The sequence below is a fragment of the Gossypium hirsutum genome, chromosome A11, assembly GCF_007990345.1.
Source record: "Gossypium hirsutum isolate 1008001.06 chromosome A11, Gossypium_hirsutum_v2.1, whole genome shotgun sequence".
NCBI classification, from domain to species: domain Eukaryota; kingdom Viridiplantae; phylum Streptophyta; class Magnoliopsida; order Malvales; family Malvaceae; genus Gossypium; species Gossypium hirsutum.
Genome location: NC_053434.1, coordinates 97,980,020 through 98,000,852, shown reverse-complemented (window position 1 = coordinate 98,000,852; position 20,833 = coordinate 97,980,020). Strand labels below are relative to the sequence as shown.

At 30.6% G+C, this 20,833-nt stretch overlaps 4 protein-coding genes across 10 annotated transcripts; 1 reads left to right on the top strand and 3 right to left on the bottom strand.

The window, feature by feature from the left end:
* The first annotated feature begins 9,339 nt into the window (after positions 1 to 9,339).
* On the top strand, positions 9,340 to 12,785 carry LOC107892013 (uncharacterized). Of its 6 annotated transcripts, XR_005905129.1 has the most exons (6): positions 9,357 to 10,047; positions 10,158 to 10,251; positions 10,339 to 10,448; positions 10,817 to 11,033; positions 12,091 to 12,176; positions 12,405 to 12,785. XR_005905129.1 is itself a non-coding variant. In XM_041081915.1 (5 exons), the coding sequence occupies exons 2-5, from the start codon at positions 10,131 to 10,133 to the stop codon at positions 12,478 to 12,480; spliced, it is 393 nt and encodes a 130-aa protein (XP_040937849.1). In that variant the 5' UTR covers positions 9,598 to 10,047; positions 10,121 to 10,130; the 3' UTR covers positions 12,481 to 12,785. The 6 variants fall into 6 exon arrangements, 2 of the variants coding, with proteins under 2 accessions (XP_040937848.1, XP_040937849.1); XR_005905126.1 differs by having other exon boundaries at positions 9,340 to 10,251; positions 10,817 to 10,874; XR_005905128.1 differs by having other exon boundaries at positions 9,362 to 10,251.
* A 474-nt stretch (positions 12,786 to 13,259) lies between these two features.
* Positions 13,260 to 20,163, bottom strand: LOC121209926 (disease resistance protein At4g27190). Of its 2 annotated transcripts, none has more exons than XM_041081912.1 (5): positions 19,946 to 20,163; positions 16,954 to 19,788; positions 15,748 to 16,494; positions 15,144 to 15,624; positions 13,260 to 14,010 (listed from the first exon to the last, which is right to left on the bottom strand). In XM_041081912.1, exon 2 carries the CDS (start codon positions 18,607 to 18,609, stop codon positions 17,218 to 17,220), a length of 1,392 nt encoding a protein of 463 aa, XP_040937846.1. In that variant the 5' UTR covers positions 18,610 to 19,788; positions 19,946 to 20,163; the 3' UTR covers positions 13,260 to 14,010; positions 15,144 to 15,624; positions 15,748 to 16,494; positions 16,954 to 17,217. The 2 variants fall into 2 exon arrangements, with proteins under 2 accessions (XP_040937846.1, XP_040937847.1); XM_041081913.1 differs by having other exon boundaries at positions 19,946 to 20,155.
* Positions 18,632 to 19,052, bottom strand: LOC121210033 (probable disease resistance protein At1g61300). Its single transcript, XM_041082108.1, has 2 exons — positions 18,738 to 19,052; positions 18,632 to 18,694 (listed from the first exon to the last, which is right to left on the bottom strand). The coding sequence occupies exons 1-2, from the start codon at positions 19,050 to 19,052 to the stop codon at positions 18,632 to 18,634; spliced, it is 378 nt and encodes a 125-aa protein (XP_040938042.1).
* LOC121210032 (putative disease resistance protein At5g05400) lies at positions 19,131 to 19,718 on the bottom strand. Its single transcript, XM_041082107.1, has one exon. The coding sequence runs from the start codon at positions 19,716 to 19,718 to the stop codon at positions 19,131 to 19,133; it is 588 nt and encodes a 195-aa protein (XP_040938041.1).
* Positions 20,164 to 20,833: the final 670 nt, after the last annotated feature.

The window sequence follows — 20,833 nt, the reverse complement described above, 5'->3', positions numbered from 1 at the left end:
TGAAATAAAAGTTTGATATTAAAAAATGCTCTCCTTTATAATTTTTATTTTAGTCGTTTTAATTTTTAAAACTGAAACAAAAAATTATACTATTATTTAAATCACTTATTGAATTGGTGTCACAAGTTAACTGGACACTAACTCTATTAGAGGAATTACAATAATATCCTTCTATATTTAACATAAATTATATTATTCAAGACTCTTCTTTTTTCGTTTTCTTAGAAAATTAATAAAAGTTTACGTTTGGTGTGGTTTGAACCTATAACATTTGCATTAATAAAAACTTAACTTTAAGCTTTAACCAAAGCTTTATTTTAATATATTTTGATTTTATTATGCATATTGTATTACATCCTTCAATTGTGTGTGTATATATATATATATAAATTGATAAGGTTATTGATGGAGTTAGTGTCACAATTTAACTTGACACCAACTAAAGATTGATAATAATACCATAAATAATTGTAGTACATTTAAACTCACCGCATTTATCTCTTCATTCAGATTTCAAGGATTTCACATTTTCTTTTGAATCTCCTGAAATTGAGCTCTGAAAGGTATTGGCGGGGTTAGGGTTGAGGATGATAAGTGGGCGAGATTATATTTAATTTGTTAGTATTAAAAAAATGTAAGATAATGTTTTTGGTATTAAACAAATAGGTAGTGTAAATTTAATAAAATTTTGGGTATTAAACAAATAGATAGTGTTAGGTAATATTTTAATTATTTTGTTGGGTTAGGCTAAAGACAACACAAAAAAGGTTGGATTAGGTCAAACATTTGCCGACGAAAAACAAAAAGGTTGGGTTAAATCATGAGCAGACAAAAATAATACAAAAAAAGGTTGGTTTAGATAAAATATTTGCCAACAAAAAATAAAAGTTGAGATGTTTTAATATTTTCCCAACTCTTCCTAAAAAGTCAGCGTTAGAGCTGATTATGGGCCGGGCGGCCCGGCTCGGCCCGAAGGCCCGCCTGAAAAATGGGAGGGTTTGGGTAAAAATATAGGCCCGAAATATGGGCTTGGGAAAAAAAAACGAGGCCCGTTTAGAAAACGGGCCGAGCCTCGAGTAAGAGTTTTTTGGCCCGAGCCCGACCCGGCCCGGCCCGAATTATATATTAATATATATATTTTTTATTTTTTAAAATTATTTTAAATTTTTAATATAACTATTTTTTTATTATATTGTTAATTTGTGTATTGTTTTAAGAATTGTTTTAGTATTATTTTTATTTGTTTTAAAATTTGTTTTTATGTTTTTAAATATATTTGATTTATTAAATTTTTAAATTTTTTATTTAATAAAATAAGAAAAAAAAATTTAATATGTGCCGGGCCGGGCCGGGCTCGGGCTTAGTAATTTTATTTCGGGCTGGGCTTGGACAAAATTTTAGGTCCATATTTCGGGCCGGGCCGGGCCCGGGCCTAGTAGACGGGCCTAAAATTTTATCTTGACCCGGCCCGAACCCGGCCCGGCCCGGCACATGATCACCTCTAGTCAACGTATGTCGACAAGTTTATCCCAACACTTCCCAAAAGTGTCGGCATAGTTTTGGACACAGCAAAATCTTATTTAAGCGTTGCATTAGTCATGCATATCCCAATCCTTAAACAAAGAATTGGCCAAAGCGTATGTCGGCAAGTCTATCTCAACACTTAGAAAAGTGTCGACCCAAAAGTGTCATCTTAGGATTGTTTTGTTGTAGTGCCCTTTTCCTTTTAGCCTCGCGAACAGATTGTTGTTCCCTTTCTTCAGTATGCTTAGAGTTCTTCAACTTTATCAAAGAGGTTGAGGAACTTGCTGTTATGCTTGAACAAGTAACTAAGTTGTCGTCCAATGGGATCAACTTTGTACTCAGTAGCTTTGCCAGCAACAAATCCAACAATGGAAACAAGAACGTCCATTTTTTTGTTTTTTCCTTGAGGAACTGATATGAAGGAGAATAAACTATAGGACAACTGGGAAGCAAATCCTTAGAAAAAGAAGACTAGCTACAGAAAGAAAAACAATAACTTATCAATAAGAAAAAAAATCATAATCATATATTAAAATATTGGAAGTGGGTCTGTATGTGCAAACTTAGACTGCCTACCGTTTTACTCAGATATATCAAGTAATCATAAACAAAAGATGAAAATAATTGAAGCTGTGGGTTAAACAATGCATATCCCCTCCTCCTCCTTTAGATTGATGAGCTTTGGAGTCTAATCTCTTCCAATCCCAAGGGAACAAACGTGTAAAGAATCCAAAGGAAAAGTTCCGAAATATATGTGGAAAAAGCCTAGAAACAGAAAGCAACCAAGTTGGAAAATAATACTCATAATGTTTGGACCAAGCCAAAAAGGTTCAACTTTAAGGATAAATTATTTCCACTTATTTTTTTAAGTTTGATGTCGGTAGTGCATGGATAGCAGATACCTTTTATTTTCTTTTTTTCACAAAAGTGTCTTTCTTCATATATTTTTTAAATTATTCATAAATTTTCAACTTCTAATTAATTAGACTAAAAATATTATGCGCTTCTAACTTCATCTCTTCCTGAAAAACGGGTTTCATTCTATCTCATTATTTTTTTATCCATTAATATTCAATTTACGTTTAATCATCATTAATAAATTAATTTTTATATTTAATTGACGGGTTTTAGATGAATCTTACACATTTAAATGATGATAATCATTATACTGGATATTAATGAATTGAAAAATAATAAAGCGAAACTTAAACAAAATAAACTACAATAAAAACGTAACAATAAATTAATATTTAATCACCATTTTTAAGCCAATGAGAATCTCATATTTTATTATAAAAATATTTGAAAGATTTACAAGAAACTTATTTATTATTGTTAAAATATACTGGATATTTTATTTTTAAGCCAATGAGAATCACATTTGAAAGATTTACAAGAAACTTTTAAAACATTATAAAAATTAAATTTATTATTGTTATTTACTCATATTTTATGTACCATAAACTTATTTATTAAGTTAATTAAATTAATGTTATGAGTTAATCGTATTTTAATGTGATGTTTGATAAATTGAAAAATTAAGTATTGAAAAAGTAAGTATTAAATTTAAGTTATAAAATTTGTTTGATATATTTCTTAAAATTAAATGCAGAATATGATTAGACTCTTTTGTAAATATAATTTTTAAAATTTTAAAGGTAAAGTAAGTAAAGGATAATATTAAAAGAAGTAAAATAAAGTGAAAAATTTTATCATTTTTCACACTTTTTCATTGAAAAAGTTCTATAATTTATTTTTTATTTTGGATTGCCAAACATGCTTAAAAAATTAAATAATCGAAAATATTAATTTTTGATTAATTTAATTTTTTTATGAATTATCAGACATGACACTCAATTAAAAAATTATTAAAAATATTTTTATTTAAAAAGTAAAATATATTATTATGACGTGTTTTTATCTTTAATATTTTCATACAATATTTATAAAGACAATTTAAAACCACAATAAATTTAGAAAAGTAACCACATAAGATTTGAATATATCATTCATTTTGAATATGCCATAATCCAATATTATTAACATGATTTTTATTTATAAGAGGTACAAAAAATAAATTTAAAATATTTTCTTACTAAGCTTTTTTCTAATTTGATTAGGTATGAATTCTAAATTCATTTATGAGTCAAGTGAATATTATTTAAAAATAATATAAAATAATATAATTTTTTTTAAGCAAACATGAGTAAGGATATCAAGCTGACATGTGACATGTAAATATAATTCTACTTTTTGAGGAGAACGAATTCTCAACTAATATCTAATCTAACACATGAAATCATTCTTTAAATATATCATTTAAAAATAAATATAATTTAAGATTTTAAAAATAATTTTATTGTTTATATTTTTGAGCGAATTGATCACATATTTTAATATTCAACCAGATAATATAGAAATTATTTTAAATAATTTTAGATAAACTATATTAGTAGTCATCCAATTATTAGTATTTTTTTGGTTAATTATGAAAAGTTACAAAATAGTAATCCAATTATTAGTAAATTTCTTTTTTGGTCTTCCTGTAATGAAAAGCTAAAAAATGGTTACTCAACTATTCAATTTTATTTTATTTTATTTAGTTACTAGCTAGATGATTTTGACAACTTTTAAAATTGGTATAAAATAAACTTTAACCCTTAAGATTTATGCATTGTGTCAATTTAGTATTATTCTAAGTGTCATCAATTTTTTTAAATTCTTTAATAGTAAATTTAAAATAAATCGTATGTTAATTAATATATACAATCAACTCGTGCTTCGCATGGGAAAGAAACTAGTTTTATATTTTTTTTTTCATTTTTTACTGAATTAATAAATTTTAATATTTTTATAATTTTCTATAATTTTTTAAAAATTTTAATGATTTTTAACAATTTTAAACAAAATATTTTTTCACCACGTAGCACACATGCAAAAATAATCCAAAAATAAAAATCGCAACCATTAGACTTTAATAATTTATCATTAAATTTAATGTCAAAATAATTTAATGAATGAAAATTTTAATATTGAAGTTTTTGGAATGAAGTTTTGAAAAACAATTCATTAACTCATCTCAACCCTTAAATAAGAGGATAAACGTGTTTCAATACGTTTGAACCTATATCATTCTACACTGACAACAATGCTAATACTAACTTAATCGACTGAAAAAGATTTAATTGCATTTGTTTTTCGAAAATGTTTAATTTATTTATTTAAAAGAAAGTTGAGGATTTTAAGCTAAATAAAAAGGCCTCAATAATAAAACATTGAATAGGGTCAGACAAAAATCCAATGAGATTTTTCTCTTAACAACATGCATAAATGGTTTAGCCCCTGAATTAAAATACTTTTTTTCTATTTAACTTATTTTGAGTGAGACAAAAGCGTAGGTCATTAGACTGAATAAATTTTTTCTACCTGTCAAATTTCATCGATTCTTCATTTCAAAGGGCTTACAATTTAAATATTGCCAACCCGACTTCTTATATCATGGGTTCCCCAATGAGTCACAATCATGACACATTTGAATGGTCCATCTTGTTCATGATGGGTCACATGGTCTAACAAGACTGATATGTTGCTTAGAGAGATTGATGACTGATGATAGTTTTATGAATCACTAAACTAGACTACGATCACGACTAAAGCAAGTACACCTATCGAATGGTAGTATAGCTATGGTGAGTCCAGAATATTGTATCCATAAAGACTAAAAGTACTAGTATTAATTTTCTTTCTATTATTTAACCTAAAATATAAGGGATTTGATTTAATCTAAAATTAACTAACTAATTAACTACTGAGCGCGACAGAGAGTGAAGAAAATAATCAATTAAACCAATAATAAAGACAATACCCAAGGAAGAATCCACCTAGACTTCACTTATTATTCTGATTCTGAATCAAACAATTTATTCACTTGTCTTGATCTGTAGAAATCCCTAAATTATGTTAATATCTCTTTCGAGATTAAGAACAACTGAATCTAGGTTGATTAATTGAAATCTCTTTCTAATTAGATTTGACTCTAATCCGGCAAATTTATATAGCCCTATTTCTAGGGTTGCATGCAATTCTGCTTAATTATGGTAGATTTACTCTTAAATAAGGACTTTTGCTCCACTGAATAAACATATCAACTTGAATTAATATCCTGAAAATATTAAAACAAGAATTAAGAACACATAATTAAGAACAATAACAAGTATTTATCATTAAATTCAGAACATTAAATAATAAGATCCATCGTAGGTTTCATCCTCCTTAGGTATTTAGGGAGTTTAGTTCATAATGTAAAAGGAAAACATCTCAAATTTAGAAGAACAACAAGTCATAAAAAAACCCAAATAAACTTCGAGAGAAATTTGAATAGAGATCTTCAATCTTGAAGTGGATCTGCTTATGAGACGATTCCAACAGCTTCGTTCGAGTAATTCCTGTGTTCTACTCTGCGTGTCTAGTGTGTTTATATAGACTTTAGAATGCTCAGAAACCCTAAAAATTGGTTTTTTTCGCGTATTTGGGAAACCTGGAGCGATATCAACACGGGCTGTCACATGGGCATGTGTCCAGCCCGTGTGGCTCACACAGGCGTATGCTCCACCCGTATGGAATTCGTCTTGGCCGTGTGGATCTTTCAATCAGCCCGTTTTGTCTGTTTTGGCCCATTTTCTGCTCCTTTTGTTCTCTTATGCTCTCCTAAGTATAAAACATGAAATAGGATTAGGAACATCTAATTCACTAAATTATATGATAAATCATCCAAAAATATGTTAAGTATGAGATTAAAATGTGTTACTTTTATAGTTTATCAATGACCCATCTATAAAACCTGACAAATATGGAACATAATCTTCGAAAATATGCAATCTTATAGGATTTGTAGTCTTAGGAGATTTAATTTTGTAGATAACTTTTAATTTTGGTCATTGATATACTTTAATTTATACCGTTGAATTTGAGGAGACTCAACTATAATAGAGGCCTCCCCCCTCATTGTAAACCACTTTATTGATCAATAAAATTCTTGATAGCATTCACTTAAACACTATCTCTTGTGCTTTTGCTTTTTTGTGGCTTTTCTCTTCTTTCAAGTTATTTAATATTTTGAATTGCTTTAGCTTTGCATTGGTGGCTTAGAGGAATTCCACAAGAATCTCCAATTGTTGGGAGTTAAGCTGACTTAGGTGTATTTGAAGTGAAGAAATCGCCTAATGTTGCACGGATTGCGAGACTAAAATTCTAGTCCTGTAATAGTTGGTACCAGAGAAAAGAAGCTTAAAGATTATTTTTGGCAAACTTTACGCTTTGGACTCATTTTAAGATTTCAACTTGATGCTACATTAGTATTTTGATCATACTTTGAGCTACCAAATTTCGATTTAGTCTCATAATGTAGTGTTTCAAAGGAAATTGAAAGATTTAATCGAAACTATTTCATGACTCGAGGCCAAAACATATCAGGAAGATGGGCAAAGACGACTGATAAGTTTGCAATGAAAATCTACCAAAAACCTGAAAAAGTTGCTTTATTTCATTAAGGTATTTTCTCCATTATGCGAATTTTCTTATAAATACAAATTATTAGAATCAATATTAGACATAGCCATATTTAGTATTATTTTATTTTTGTGGTTTCTTCTCGACATGAGTTGCTAAACTCTATTTCTAATCAAAGGGATTTTGAAGTTTTGATTCTTTAAGTTTGTGAGATCTAATTTGTTTTGATTCTTTCCTTATTCCTTGGTACTTTCATATCTTTTATTTTAATTACAAATATTTAGGTTTGCTAAATATAAGTATTGCTTTTCATAGCTTACAATATTTCCCTTATCAATTAGATTTTTTGAATTCGTAATTGTTCAATTATTCTAACACCTATGAAAAATAGCATGGATGTACATCTCGAAGTATGTGATTCATTGTTGTGAGGATATGTAATCTAAATCTAAATAAACTTTTCTTGTGTGTGTTTGATGACTAGAATCAAGTTTCTCTAATTTTTTTTCATGCTATTAATAATTTAAATCCTAAACATTTCGTTATAGAGTTATTTGTTAATAAGAGAAATAATTTCAATGAGCTTTTTTTTTTTTTACCAAAAAGGTAGGGAGAGATTGGTTTGGCATGATGTTCACAACTATAACTAATTTACTGAAAAATATAGAAATTTATCTTTACAATGACAATCAAACCCATAAATAAAATTGAGATTTCATCTTTTGACTATATTTTTATTATATTCATCTTTCTTAAATTAACATTTGTGATTGTTGTTTTTATAGTATTAGTTTTAATTTTTAAATTCTAAAAGTCTAAAATTTATTTTACTTATTTTTACTATAAGAAAAAGCTTTTATTGATCCCTGTGGATATAAACTTGTCTACTGCTATCTACAAAGTTATTCTTTGACGAGTTAAGATATTTATTTTGTCGAATTCAACCCCACCACTCTTTATAAAATCAATATATAGACAAAAAAAAAAGCAAGAAAAAATCACCATAGTAGCTCAGGTTCTATAAAAGAATCATGTAACGCTTGAAACATTTGAGCCAAAGAGCTATTTTAAAATCTCTGAAATTTATTATTGTCCTTCATTTTATGAATAGATATGTTGTGTAATCCTTAATTTAAATCACCTTTTCATTTGACACTATACTTTGAACCACTAAAAATAGAGTAGTATATATGTTATCACTCCAAAGGTTGATCAAAAACATAAGAAGCCTAAACAAAACAAGTAGTGACCATTTATATGGTCATCAAATGCAACATAATTAAACTTTTACTGATAGAATAGCTTGGCAGGACTTACTTTTCGTAATAAAAACAGTTAACATATGCAATGTTTAGGACCGGATGACGAGATGATAAAAGGATTACCATTATTTTATATCAAACAACCTGTACTGCTATAATGAGGAAAGCTTATTGCAATGATGGGAAACTCAAAATGCATATACTATAAATACATCATTCGGCGCATATATATATACACACGAAGAGTAAAAGGGTATAGAAAAATGGGAAGAAAATAAATTTTGAATGTGCTTGGTAAAGAATAAAATGGGGAAAGAAAATATGAGAGATAGACTTTTTTCCATCATAATGCATTAAATAAATCATTCCATATTGAAATGATAAGAGAGAAAATGAGGAAAGTTGGCATGTTAGGTTAAAATTATGCCTTTTTTAAAAATATTTTTTCTTTTCTTTCATTTTTCAACTCTATCAAGTAATAGATTGAAAGAAAATTACCTTCTTCTTCATTTAATTTTTTCATCTCTCCTACAAAACATACCTATGGAAAGAAGAATTATATTTTTTATCCTCTTTCAATTACCGATCTTCCTACTTTTTTACACTCCACCAAACAAAGCTTAAGTCAGATAATTGAGAAAGAACTAGAAAAATCCTTTTCACTTCTAAACATGAGATGAAGGAAGAACGTTTCTTTTTGAAAGTAAGAAAAACCTTTAAATTTTTTTGCTCTACTAAAAGTTACAAATTTATGCATGTATGTATGTACGTACGTTCTTATGGGCTTTGTTTAGGTCATTGTGTGTAAAGTCACATACATAAAAACACCAGTATACCTCCCTTCCCACAAGACTATACTTGCACACACAACCAATGGTAAAACCATGAAATAGAATAAACATTATTAAAATATCACACTCAAAACCAATAGAAACCCTGAATCGACCCCAATATTTATATTTACACAATGTAACTATACCCATCTCCAATTCATATGAACATCTCACAAATTCCAAAGACCCAACAAAAAATGAAACTACAACATTAATACAAAAACAGTTAATTTATAGCCAAAACAAATACCTTCCAGTCACCTCCGATAAGCTAATTAGCTTGTTTTTTGACTCGAGATCTTCACGATTTCCCCCCGAAATTTGCTTGTCATTACCCATTGACACGACTCCTAGTTCCCTTCTCATGTTCCATGTCTCCTTTGTTTCTTACAAGGATGGCTTTGATCTTCCTTAGAATTTTCAGATTCTTCTTCCATATTATTCTCTGTTTTCATCATGAGTAATAATAGTAATCATAAATCTTAGGCTTACATTTTATTTTCCTTTTGTCAATAAAATATCGAGAAAGGGAAGAAAATCTTAACGAAAGTTTTCACCACTGCTCTCATAAATCTTACACTATGTTTGGTTCAATGGAATTGCTATTCCATTACGACACGGTTCAAAACTTTAAAGGAAAACAGCCGTTTGGTTGGCTGAATGCTCAAAACGTCGAATGGAGATTACAGGTTCATTCTAAAAATCGCCGAATAGCCATTCCGGGGAGGAGGTGCCGAATGGCTATTCCAACCTCTCCATTGAATGACCCTTTTTTTCTCCTCCAAAAAGACCCTTTCTTAGATTAAATTTTCTCTAACGGTTTCAACTTTTGTTTTCTTTTGGTCATTCGACAATCTCAAGCTCAAATCAATCTAAAAGGAAGCAGATCAACTTGAAGGCCAAATCAACTGGATTTTGTTGTAAGTTCAATTCAACTAGGGTTTGTTTTGCATTTTGATTGAATTTTTTTTTGTTTCTGATGATTTGTCCAAGGGGAATTAAAATGGATTCTGCAACTGTTCACGAGGAGATCGATTTATTATTCGAGTCAACTCCTCCTCTCAAAGATTCAGCTAAAATCATAGACAAATTGAATCAAGTCATCCAATTTGATTCTCCTTCAGGTACAGTACCTGAAGCTAATCGATTCTGCACATATTTTCCCCTGCCGGATATTTGTTTGTATATGTATACCTTTTCGTATTTTTTAGGAGAAGGAAAATGGAGGAGGGTAGAGGAGCTGCTAAAACGATGCCCAAATCTTAAGAAAATTATTATTTTTAGGGTTATTTCAAAAGCCAAGCCACATAAAGAATGCCAGGTATTTGCCAAATTCACCTCATCTATTATTCGATTCATGAGGAAATACATGCATGTAGAGGTGCAATTTGAATGAGTAAAGTTCTCTCAATTGAATTTCTAAACTCAAGTCTTGTATCAGTTGTGAATTATATGAGCAGATATGCAGTAGATTTTACAGTTGTGAATTAACACACTACTCATTTAGCTTGAATTCTTGCGGAGCCTTTACACTGGTGAATATGCATGTTCTGTTTGCTTTTGGTTATGGATTTTAGATTTATTATTACCAGTTAGTGCTTATGCAATTTTATCATGGATTATCTGCGGTTCAACTCCCCCATAATGATTTACTAAATCATAATAAATTCTAATGATATTTACATTTAGGTGTATTCATCTGGCAGCAGTCAATCTGCTCAATTTGCTAATTCATGGAAAAGAATTGGTATGCTCTTTTGCTGAAAGTTTGGGATCTAGTAAGAATATTTATTTGCTCATTACAATGTAGATGTGACAGTTCTTAGTTATCTATGACATGGTGAGGTTCAAGTTCCGGCCTACCTTTCTGAGAGAAAACCAGTAGGCCGGTTCTTCTTCAGGAATGGTTAGTGGTACTCTTATAACCTGCTAAAATATAACTTTGCTCCCTATTACTGTTTTTGTGTTAATTTTTAAGACAATTTACTGGAATATAAAGGGAGTTCCTTGATTGGTAGAAATTGTTAGATGAACATAACTTCGCTTGATTTTCTTCAATGAAGACTGAACTTATTTATATTAAAGTTGTCAGTTGCATTAATATCAGCAGTGTGTATGCCTTATACCTAGCAATCTGGAATGACAAAGTCATGGTTTTGTGATGAAGATGATATAATTCCCATTATTGTGCTGCCAATTATGCCAATTATTGAGCGAAATGTTGGTGCCATGAAGCAGCCAAATGATGGAGGAATTCAGATTGTATTCTCTGAATGGAAGCAATTTATGTTTCTTTCTATATGAACTAGCTAAGTTCTCTTCGGCATACTTTCTTCTCCCCCCAAGTAGATGCTATACCACTCACAACTGGAAACTGCTGTTTTTTCATTTATCCTTTTGAAACTTTAACTTTAGCATGACCAAGCACTTCTACCTTCAGTTTAACTTAATAATAATGTATATAAGTCTTCCTTCAGTGGTTGCTTTCCCATCAGGGTGTAAAACTTCAGACTGTCTTATCCGGTAAGATACATTTGAGGTTTGAATTCAAAAGAGAAAAAGGATAAATACTAATAAAGGATAAGTAAAATACATGAAGCACTGGTTTTTTTATATAGTGAAAAGCAATATCTATGTTTTTATGTTTACATTATACATTTTTCTATATCTTCAATTACTGTAATTAAATGTCTTCTGTACTTGTTACAATTTTTTTTCTATACTGCTGATATATTAAATTGACACTATTGTATGGGTTTGAGGGAGAGCTCTCTGTTGATGCAGTAACAGATTGGTTTGCAATGGCCGTACTTAACTTGTCTCGCATCTTTTACTATTTGGACACTCTTTTAGCCAACTTGTATCTATATCTTATGTTACGGTTTGGGGGGAAGATGCCGAAATGAATACTGCTCTGCCATGATTGAATTCTAATGCCTTTGTTTATCTAATGAACAATGCAGATGTATTTCACCATTGATTCAACATTCTATGTTTCATTCACATTTATGTTATATCTTACATTACGGATTGGGGGAAAGATGCCAAGGTGAATACTGTTCTGCCATGATTGAATTCAAACACTTTTTGGTTTCTTATTATATATGTTCTTTTCTTTTCTTTTCTTTTCTTTGATTTGTATCTTATCTCATTTTAGAGGCTACTTGAAAGATATTCAAGTGACTACTTTTCTGCCTTGATTCACTATTGTATGTTATTATGTTGGCTTGTATTGACCCTGACCTTGAGTTGTTCTTATTACTATTTTCTTTTACAGGGAAGTGTATGCAGTAGCCATCGTTGGTCCTTTTCCAATTGCTGTAACTAATTTATTGGATTTAACAAATGGGTAGCTTAGGATACTGAGTTTCCATTGATTGCAACTGCAAAAGCTTTACAAATTTTCAAGAAGAGGAGCCAATGGTTGCATGTTATTCAAGTATATTCAGTCTATTGGTATTCTTGCTTTCTATTTTCCAGCTTCTAAAATACATTCAGTCATTGATGCAGGGAAGCTTTATATGTTTAATAATTTTCTATTAATATATATTATATTAAAATAGTCTTGTATTATCATATTTGATTCTATAGAATACTCTCGGTCAATATTTTAAAGGAACCTTAATGCTATTCTTTGTGAATAGATACTTTCAATCAATGTTCTTTGTGAAGTTTGACACATGTAAAAATGAAGTTGCATGAGAGTTTGTGATTACAAATTTAAATCTATATTATTCATTTTTACTTTTACATGAAATTTTTATATTATACACGTCTAGCAGCATAAATAAATTAACGAAAATATGTTAAAAATATATATACACAATATAACAATTTCATTAGTTCTTTTGCTGTATATCAATATCTATCTATGAGTAAAAATATTTGAGACAATATATTCTTTAAATTATTCTTTTAAATTATTCTTTAAGTAACATAGAGATTATAATATATATGTTAAATTATTTGTTTTGCTAATAATATTCTAACACATTAAATATGCATTATATTTTAAAAATAATAAAGTAGATTATATATTATTTTTTGTAATATTATATATTATTTTTATTAATTTATATTTTTGTAATATTCTTCTTCATTTAATTTTTCCATCTCTCCTACAAAACATACCTATGGAAAGAAGAATTATATTTTTTATCCTCTTTCAATTACCTATCTTCCTATTTTTTTCCACTCCACCAAACAAAGCTTAAGTCAGATAATTGGGAAAGAACTAGAAAAATCCTTTTCACTTCTAGACATGAGATGAAGGAAGAACGTTTATTATTGAAAGTAAGAAAAACCTTCAATTTTTTTTGCTCTACTAAAAGCTACAAATTTATGCATGTATGTATGTACGTACGTTCTTATGGGCTTTGTTTAGGTATTGTGTGTAAAGTCACATACATAAAAACACTAGTATACCTCCCTTCCCACAAGACTATACTTGCACACACAACCAATAGTAAAACCATGAAATAGAATAAACATTATTTAAATATCACACTCAAAACCAAAAGCAACCCTGAATCGACCCCAATATTTATATTCACATAATCTCTATACCCATCTCCAATTCATATGAACATCTCCCAATTCCAAAGACCCAACAAAAAATGAAACTACAAGATTAATACAAAGACATTTAATTTGTAGCCAAAACAAATACCTTCCAGTCACCTCCGATAAGCTAATTAGCTTGTTTTCTGACTCGAGATCTCCACGATTTTCTCCCAAAATTTTCTTGTCATTATCCATTGACACGACACCTAGTTCCCTTCCCATGTTCCATGTCTCCTTTGTTTCTTACAAAGATCGCTTAGATCTTCCTCAGAATTTTCAGATTCTTCCCAAGAATTTTCAGATTCTTCTACCATACTACTCTGTTTTCATCACGAGTAATAATATTAATCATGGGAGGAAAACAAAGAATAATACATTAGAATAAGATTAGGCTTACATTTTATTTTCCATTTGTCAATAAAATATCGAGAAAGGGAAGAAAATGTCAAAGTTTGAATCTATATCATCTAAGTGCTCGTCGAAAGTTTTAATCACTGCTCTCACAATTCTTGGTGACTTTAGGCTTACTTATGCATTAGAAATTGAAGAATGGCCTAGATATTGTTTAAATTTCTTAGATTTTTCTACCATGTTAATATAATATGATCAAAAAACCAAAGACAAGAATTTAATATAATTTATTATGTTATGATTTAGAGTCTTATCCAACAACCTCAATCTCGTGTCAATAGTGACCCATTTGTAAATTCTAAATAATATATAATCAAGCCTCTCTATAATAGTTTTATTTGACTGCCAAAATTTTGGATGTTATAGAGAGATGAATGTTGTACAACTATAATAACATTTGAGATCTAGATCATATTTGAATTTTAAAAAATAATTTAAACAACTATAATATATTAATATTAATCTTGATTAGTGAGATTTAAATCGTATCTTTATAAAATTTACAATTGTAAGCCTATTTATTAAAAATTATTTTCCATTTAATAGAATATGACTAATATATTTTTATATAAAATTTAAACATTTTATTGAAATAATATTTTAACTAGAATTTATTATTTTTATTTCACTTACTAATATAACTAATTTTACTAAAATTAGAGACAAAAGGTTGCTATAGGAAACTAATTAAGTAAAGAGTATACTTCATACTTAATAGTTATTGTAATAGATGAAAAGCTAATATAGTGAGTAAAAAATACATAAAAAATTTGATTTTGCAACAAATTTGACTATTAAATTAAAATGTTGTTATTGTTATAGAGAGAGCTAAACGTATAACATTATCCTTTAAGAATATACGGTTCTCCCTTGACTATGTTCTTGCTCTTCTATATCCACTAACTTAAAAAAAGTGTTCTTCTCATTCCAATTCTTTGATATTGATCAGAGAAAAGAATCGAGAGTGAAATGTAAAACCAATTATTGAAAATTTTTAAAATACTAAATAACAAGGAAATTTCGAAATATATTTTATATGTACCTCTTCTCTGAAAATTTGTTGTATGGCGCTATTAAGGTTGCCTTCCCAACGCACATTCCATTTTAATCTTACGCCGTGCAAGAATGGCGTGTTTAATTCTCCATGAGAGAACGTCTTCATATTTGGACAATCGTCCACATATACCCATTCTAAGGATAGGAAGTCAAAGGTATAATGCCGTGATGAACAAAAGCTTTCTAGCTTTGGCAGAGATTTAAGTTTCAAAATCTTGAGTTGGGGAAAAATGATTTTATCATCATCATCATCTCCACCACCTACTATTTCTTCTATCTCTTGGCAATTCTCTATCCTCATTTTTTCAAGATGTAGAATGGGTAATAATTTTTATGATTCCATGGTATCCTTCTACTTCCAAAGCCACTAAATTCTGGAAAGATGTCGAGGATGGAACTAAACGCCATATCTCTTTCACTCCAACATTCCATCTCAAAGTAAGTTGATGTAGATTTGGAAACGTAAACTGCATAATTCCCAATTCTTTGTTAACATCATATACAGATAGAAGATGCATTGCTAAAAATTAAAACAGTCTAACATTAAAAAAGTAATTGTTAGGGTAAAGAATTTAAAAACTTAAACATACCTTTGCACTGAAGAGATATTGTGGCTGAGGTATACTAGGATCAAGTGAGATGTTGTTTCCAATACTTGCAGTATCAAAATGGAATGCACTCAAAACACGACATTTCCGTATTTCTAATTTCCCTAAAAAGGGAAATTCAACTGGGTTAATTCCACAACAAAATCTTTTGAGATTAGGAAGATCGGTGAGTACCAACACGGTAAGATTAGGGAACACCTTAATGCTGCTGTTAATCCTTTCTTCCCCACCTAGTATTCCTTCTATTATGTCTTCCATTTCATTACAATGTCTAACCTTAAGTGTTTTCAGGTTCACAAAGCTTTTAACCATATAGGAAGTAAATACACACTTAAGCTTATGACAATTGGACACTTCCAAATGTGTTAAATTTTGAACACCACAAGACACTGTAAGAAGTTGATCATCATGCCATCTTTTGAGATTTAGAAGATTGTAGAGTGCCACCGAGTCAAGCTTAGGGAACACGCTTATGCTGTTGTTAATCCTTTCTTCTCCACCTAGTATTCCTTCTATTATGTCTTCCATTTCATCACAATCACCAACAACAAGTGTTTTCAGGTTCACAAAGCTTTCAACCATAGATGAAGTAAATACATACTTCAACTCACTACAACAGTGCACTTGCAAACTTGTAAGCGACACTGTAAGAAGTTGATCATCATGCCATATTCTTTTAATCCCATTGACCGAATTCAAATACAAATTCTCCAATGCCGGAAACAAAACCTACAAATAAAATCATATTTCGCATCATCATTAACAATACTTTATTAATTATCATTCAAAATATAATGATAATATACATTCATCCAAATTTAAAACTTTAAAAAAATAAAAAAAAAACAATAATTATTGTTGTTTTGCTCCCACATACCAATTAATTACTAAGCAGCCCTCAAAATGTGGTATTGGGAACAATTAGTGTTATCCCTTAAAGGTCTTATAACCATTAAATGCCCATCAAACCATTTCAATTTATGTTTTTATTTATATATTAATCAACTACAAGTTCTTCACATCAAAATGTATTTAATATTTACCTCAATAATACATTCAATAAAATGATCTCATCCTTAAAATAATTAAAACTATAAATTTATTTCAGTGCATCTCTTATATTTAAAATGCTCTTCTATCTAATTTCAAATAAAATTAAATAAAAAAGAAAAAGATTAACCTAAATACCTTTTTATCAAAAAGCCACATGCCATTGAATTTAGGAAGTCCTTTCAATTCTAAGAAGCGCAGTTGAGTGAATTCCAAAATGTCATCCTCACCCATCTCTTCCTTTTCCACTTTTATTAACTCTCTCATGTTCTCGCAACTGGATACCCGTATTTCTTCAAGTTGGCGAAGCCCTTTGGCCACGGAGAAGGAGAACAAATTCTTCAACATCTTGCAGTGGTGGACTATTACGGATCTGAGTCGCCCAAATGATTCAGTTTTGAGTTACCCATCACATATTGCCTCCAAATTCATCAAACCCTCTAGAAACAACGACTCCAAAAAAGAAACCAACATGCTGGGGTTAATAACACATTTGATATCTGAGACATCACATACCTTAAGATGCTTTAGATGTGGAAAACCTTCAGTAATCGGGTCATAAAGCATTTCCATGGCATCTTCTACTCCTCTTAGGTATAAATCTTGAGTTCTTCTCAATAACGTTTTAATTTCATGGGCCAATTGAAGACTTCTATTGTTGGTTGTGAGCTTCAACATTCTTGATGTTTCCATCCCTCCATCATAACGACTCCAAAATTCTCCAATGGAAATCTTGTATCTTTCCATGTTTCTAGAAAACAACTTCTGTTTTGGTATAGCTCGCACATCAGGAACATGTACTTCCAAAGTGGTCAGACGAGACAAATTCTGCAACTCAACAAGACTAGCTTTGCTCCTTGGATTATTCTCACTTCCCTCAACCTCCCAATCCCATCCATTAAAGCTATCATATAAGTAGAGTTCTTCTAATCTGGATAAACTTGACAATACGTTTGGTGATATTACTTCAAGATTTCTACAACCACTCAAGTCCAGCAATTTTAGCCTCCTCAACTCTCCTATTTCCTTTGGGAGCACTCTAATAGTAGAATTACGGAGGTCAAGGATTTCTAAATTTACTAACTCTCCTAAGATGCCTATATCTTTTAAAGCACAACCTACCAAACGCAATGTACAAAGAGTTTTCAAGCAACCAATGGAGCAAGGCAAGGATGTCAAATTCATTCCGGTAAAATTTAATACTTTGAGTCCTTTCATCCCCTCAAAAAGATTCTTTGGAATTTTTAAAGACGAATCCACTCCACCCATAGAAAAAAAGAATGGCATTTTCGAAGAAGAATTCTCACTACCCATAAAGAAAAAGGTAAGTTTTGGACATTCGGACTCATCTAGTAGCTCAATTACCTCAGTATTTTGTAAGCTAACAAGACTGCAGGTTCTCATTCTATCCTTATCTGACCACTCTTCAGATACATCCTCTTTTCCGGAAGCAAGCCAACCACGGTCCCTAGAAGCAATTGCAATGGCCACTTCGCAAACAACATCATGCATGTCAAACCGTTCAGGGCTAGAACCAGCAAGTAACAGAGAAGAGTCTTTGAGCTCACTAACCAATGTCAATACTCTCCTCCGTACTTTTTCAATTGTGTCAAGGCCACGGAATAAACCCAAGCCTCTGCAATATTTCAGCAAGTCTTCAGTGGCAGCATTATGACCCATTATACTGCAGAGCAAGAAAGTTCCTTTAAGTTCCTCCCTTTCCAAGTAGTTGTAGCTCATCTCTATAGCTGAATGCACATTACCTGATAGCTCCTTTCCAAAGCATCCTCCCATTCATACAAATTCTCCTTATGTTTCAAAGCCTTTGCAACTGTTGCAATAGCGATCGGCAATCTTGCACATTTTTGGGCGACTTTTTCTGCTGTAGATTGCAAGTCAGATCTTTCAGTTATAGGACCAGCCAGGTTCTTAAACAGCTTCCATGCTTCATCTTCTTTCAGTAGTTCAATTGGAAGTATTTTCATTTTCTGAGAACCCATCAACTTCAATACTTTTCGCCTCCTAGAAGTCATCAAGATCTTGCATCCCTTGTGTTCGTCTGCAGAAGGAATTCCAAGTGCCTCCAAATCCAAGAAGACCCATATATCATCCAAAATAATAAGAATTTTCTTCTTTTTCTTTATTCTTTCACGAAGTTTAGCTGCTCTCATATCCATGTCTGTCCCTTCAAGTTCAAGGCCCAACCTCTCGGCAATCTTGTTCTGAGTATTTACCATGTTCGGTGTTTGTGTTATAGCAACCAAGACCACTTCATCAAACAGCTTTTTCTCCTTGGCAATGACTTGGCTGGCAGCCTATTTGACAAGTGTGGTTTTGCCCACACCTCCCATCCCGTACACTCCTATTATGTTGACATTATCATCTTCCAATGCTGCCATGACCTCATAGAAAACACCACTTCTTGACTCAAAGGTCTCATACTCTTTAAGAGGTCTAATAATGTGTATCCCTTCAAGAGCAGGACGGTAGGAAACTCTATCAAATCGATCCTTTTCATTCAAGAGTTGTGTTATGGCCTCCGCCTCCTCATCAGCTTTCTTGCTGAGCTGGTAACGATTCTTGATATCAAGAAGAAAGCCAGCGAAATAATTCTCCATCGCTTTATTTTCATCCTCTTGCGATTGTGTTGTAGCCTGGTCGGAGATCTTCTTATTCACCACTGTCAACCACCTTTCAACATCATCAAAAATATTCTCTCCGTTCCTTTTAGCCTCATCAACAGATTGCTGCACCCTTTGTCTTGCACACTTCAGCTCTTCAACTTTACCCCAGAGGTTCTGAAACTTGTTGTCATGCTTGAACACGTAACTAAGTTGTGCTGCAGTGGTGTCAACCATGTACTCAGCAGCTTTGCTAAAAAGAGGTTCAAGAAAAGAAGCCATTTTTTTTTTCTAATATTTGATAGGAGACAGAACAAACTATACAATAACTGGGAAGCTAATCCGGCAGTCACTGGCAAATAAAATATTATATAATCAGTAACGAAATAAAAATAATTATCATTGATACTTAGCTACATCTACCTCTTAGATATTAAAGTGGAAGAAGAAAAACAGAGTAAGTATCATAATCAAAGATGAAAATAATAGAAGCAGTGAAAGCATAATACCTCCTCCTACTTAAGCAAAAGGATTGATGAGCTTTAGAGTTTTAATGTCTTCTAGTTTACCCAACTTTTGAGAAAGTGAGATTGCAAATGAAAGGAGCAGAGAATGAAAAGGAAAACTGGAAAACCCTTGAAACACAAAGCGACGACTTTGGTCTTCAAACTTTAGTAGTTAGGAACCCTTGAAGCGCAAACCCATTGAAAGATAACTATTTTCTTTTTTCACAAGAAGGAATCATTTATTTAAATGTTGGTTTAAATAATTAATGTAGAAAGAAAAAAGATTGAGGAGTAAAACATATATATATTTTTTCTAATAAATGTGCTTAGTAGGTGGAATGAAAAAATTTGGACGAAAAATTTATTTCTATTTATTGAAATGAAAGAAAATTAATTTTTTAATAATATTTTAGAAATAAAAAATATATTAAAATATAAAAAAATCAACCCATCCATCGATTTGATTGATTTATTAGCTTGGTTCACGAGTCGACCTATTCAATTTCTTTTTTTTAGTTAATATACTGATTTATATTTTGTCCAACCAATTGATACAATTTGACTTTAATTACCTTACTGTAACGCCTTGAAATTCTAATGTTTGACTATTGAATTTGGTTATAATTAAGTTTTTGTATCTATGGTTACGTGCACTGTTTATGTAATTGAGGTCAAATGTTTGAGTTACATCTTTAAAAGTTTTGTTATTTTATTTTAAAATAATTCATTTGTTTCTGCAGTATAATTTATTTAGTAAGGAAATAAACATATTATTATCATAGATTCCTAGCTATTTCTACCTCTTAGACATTAAAGTGGAGAAAAAATAAGAGAGTAAGTATCATAATCAAATATTGAAATAATAGAAGAAGTGAAAGCATAATACATCCT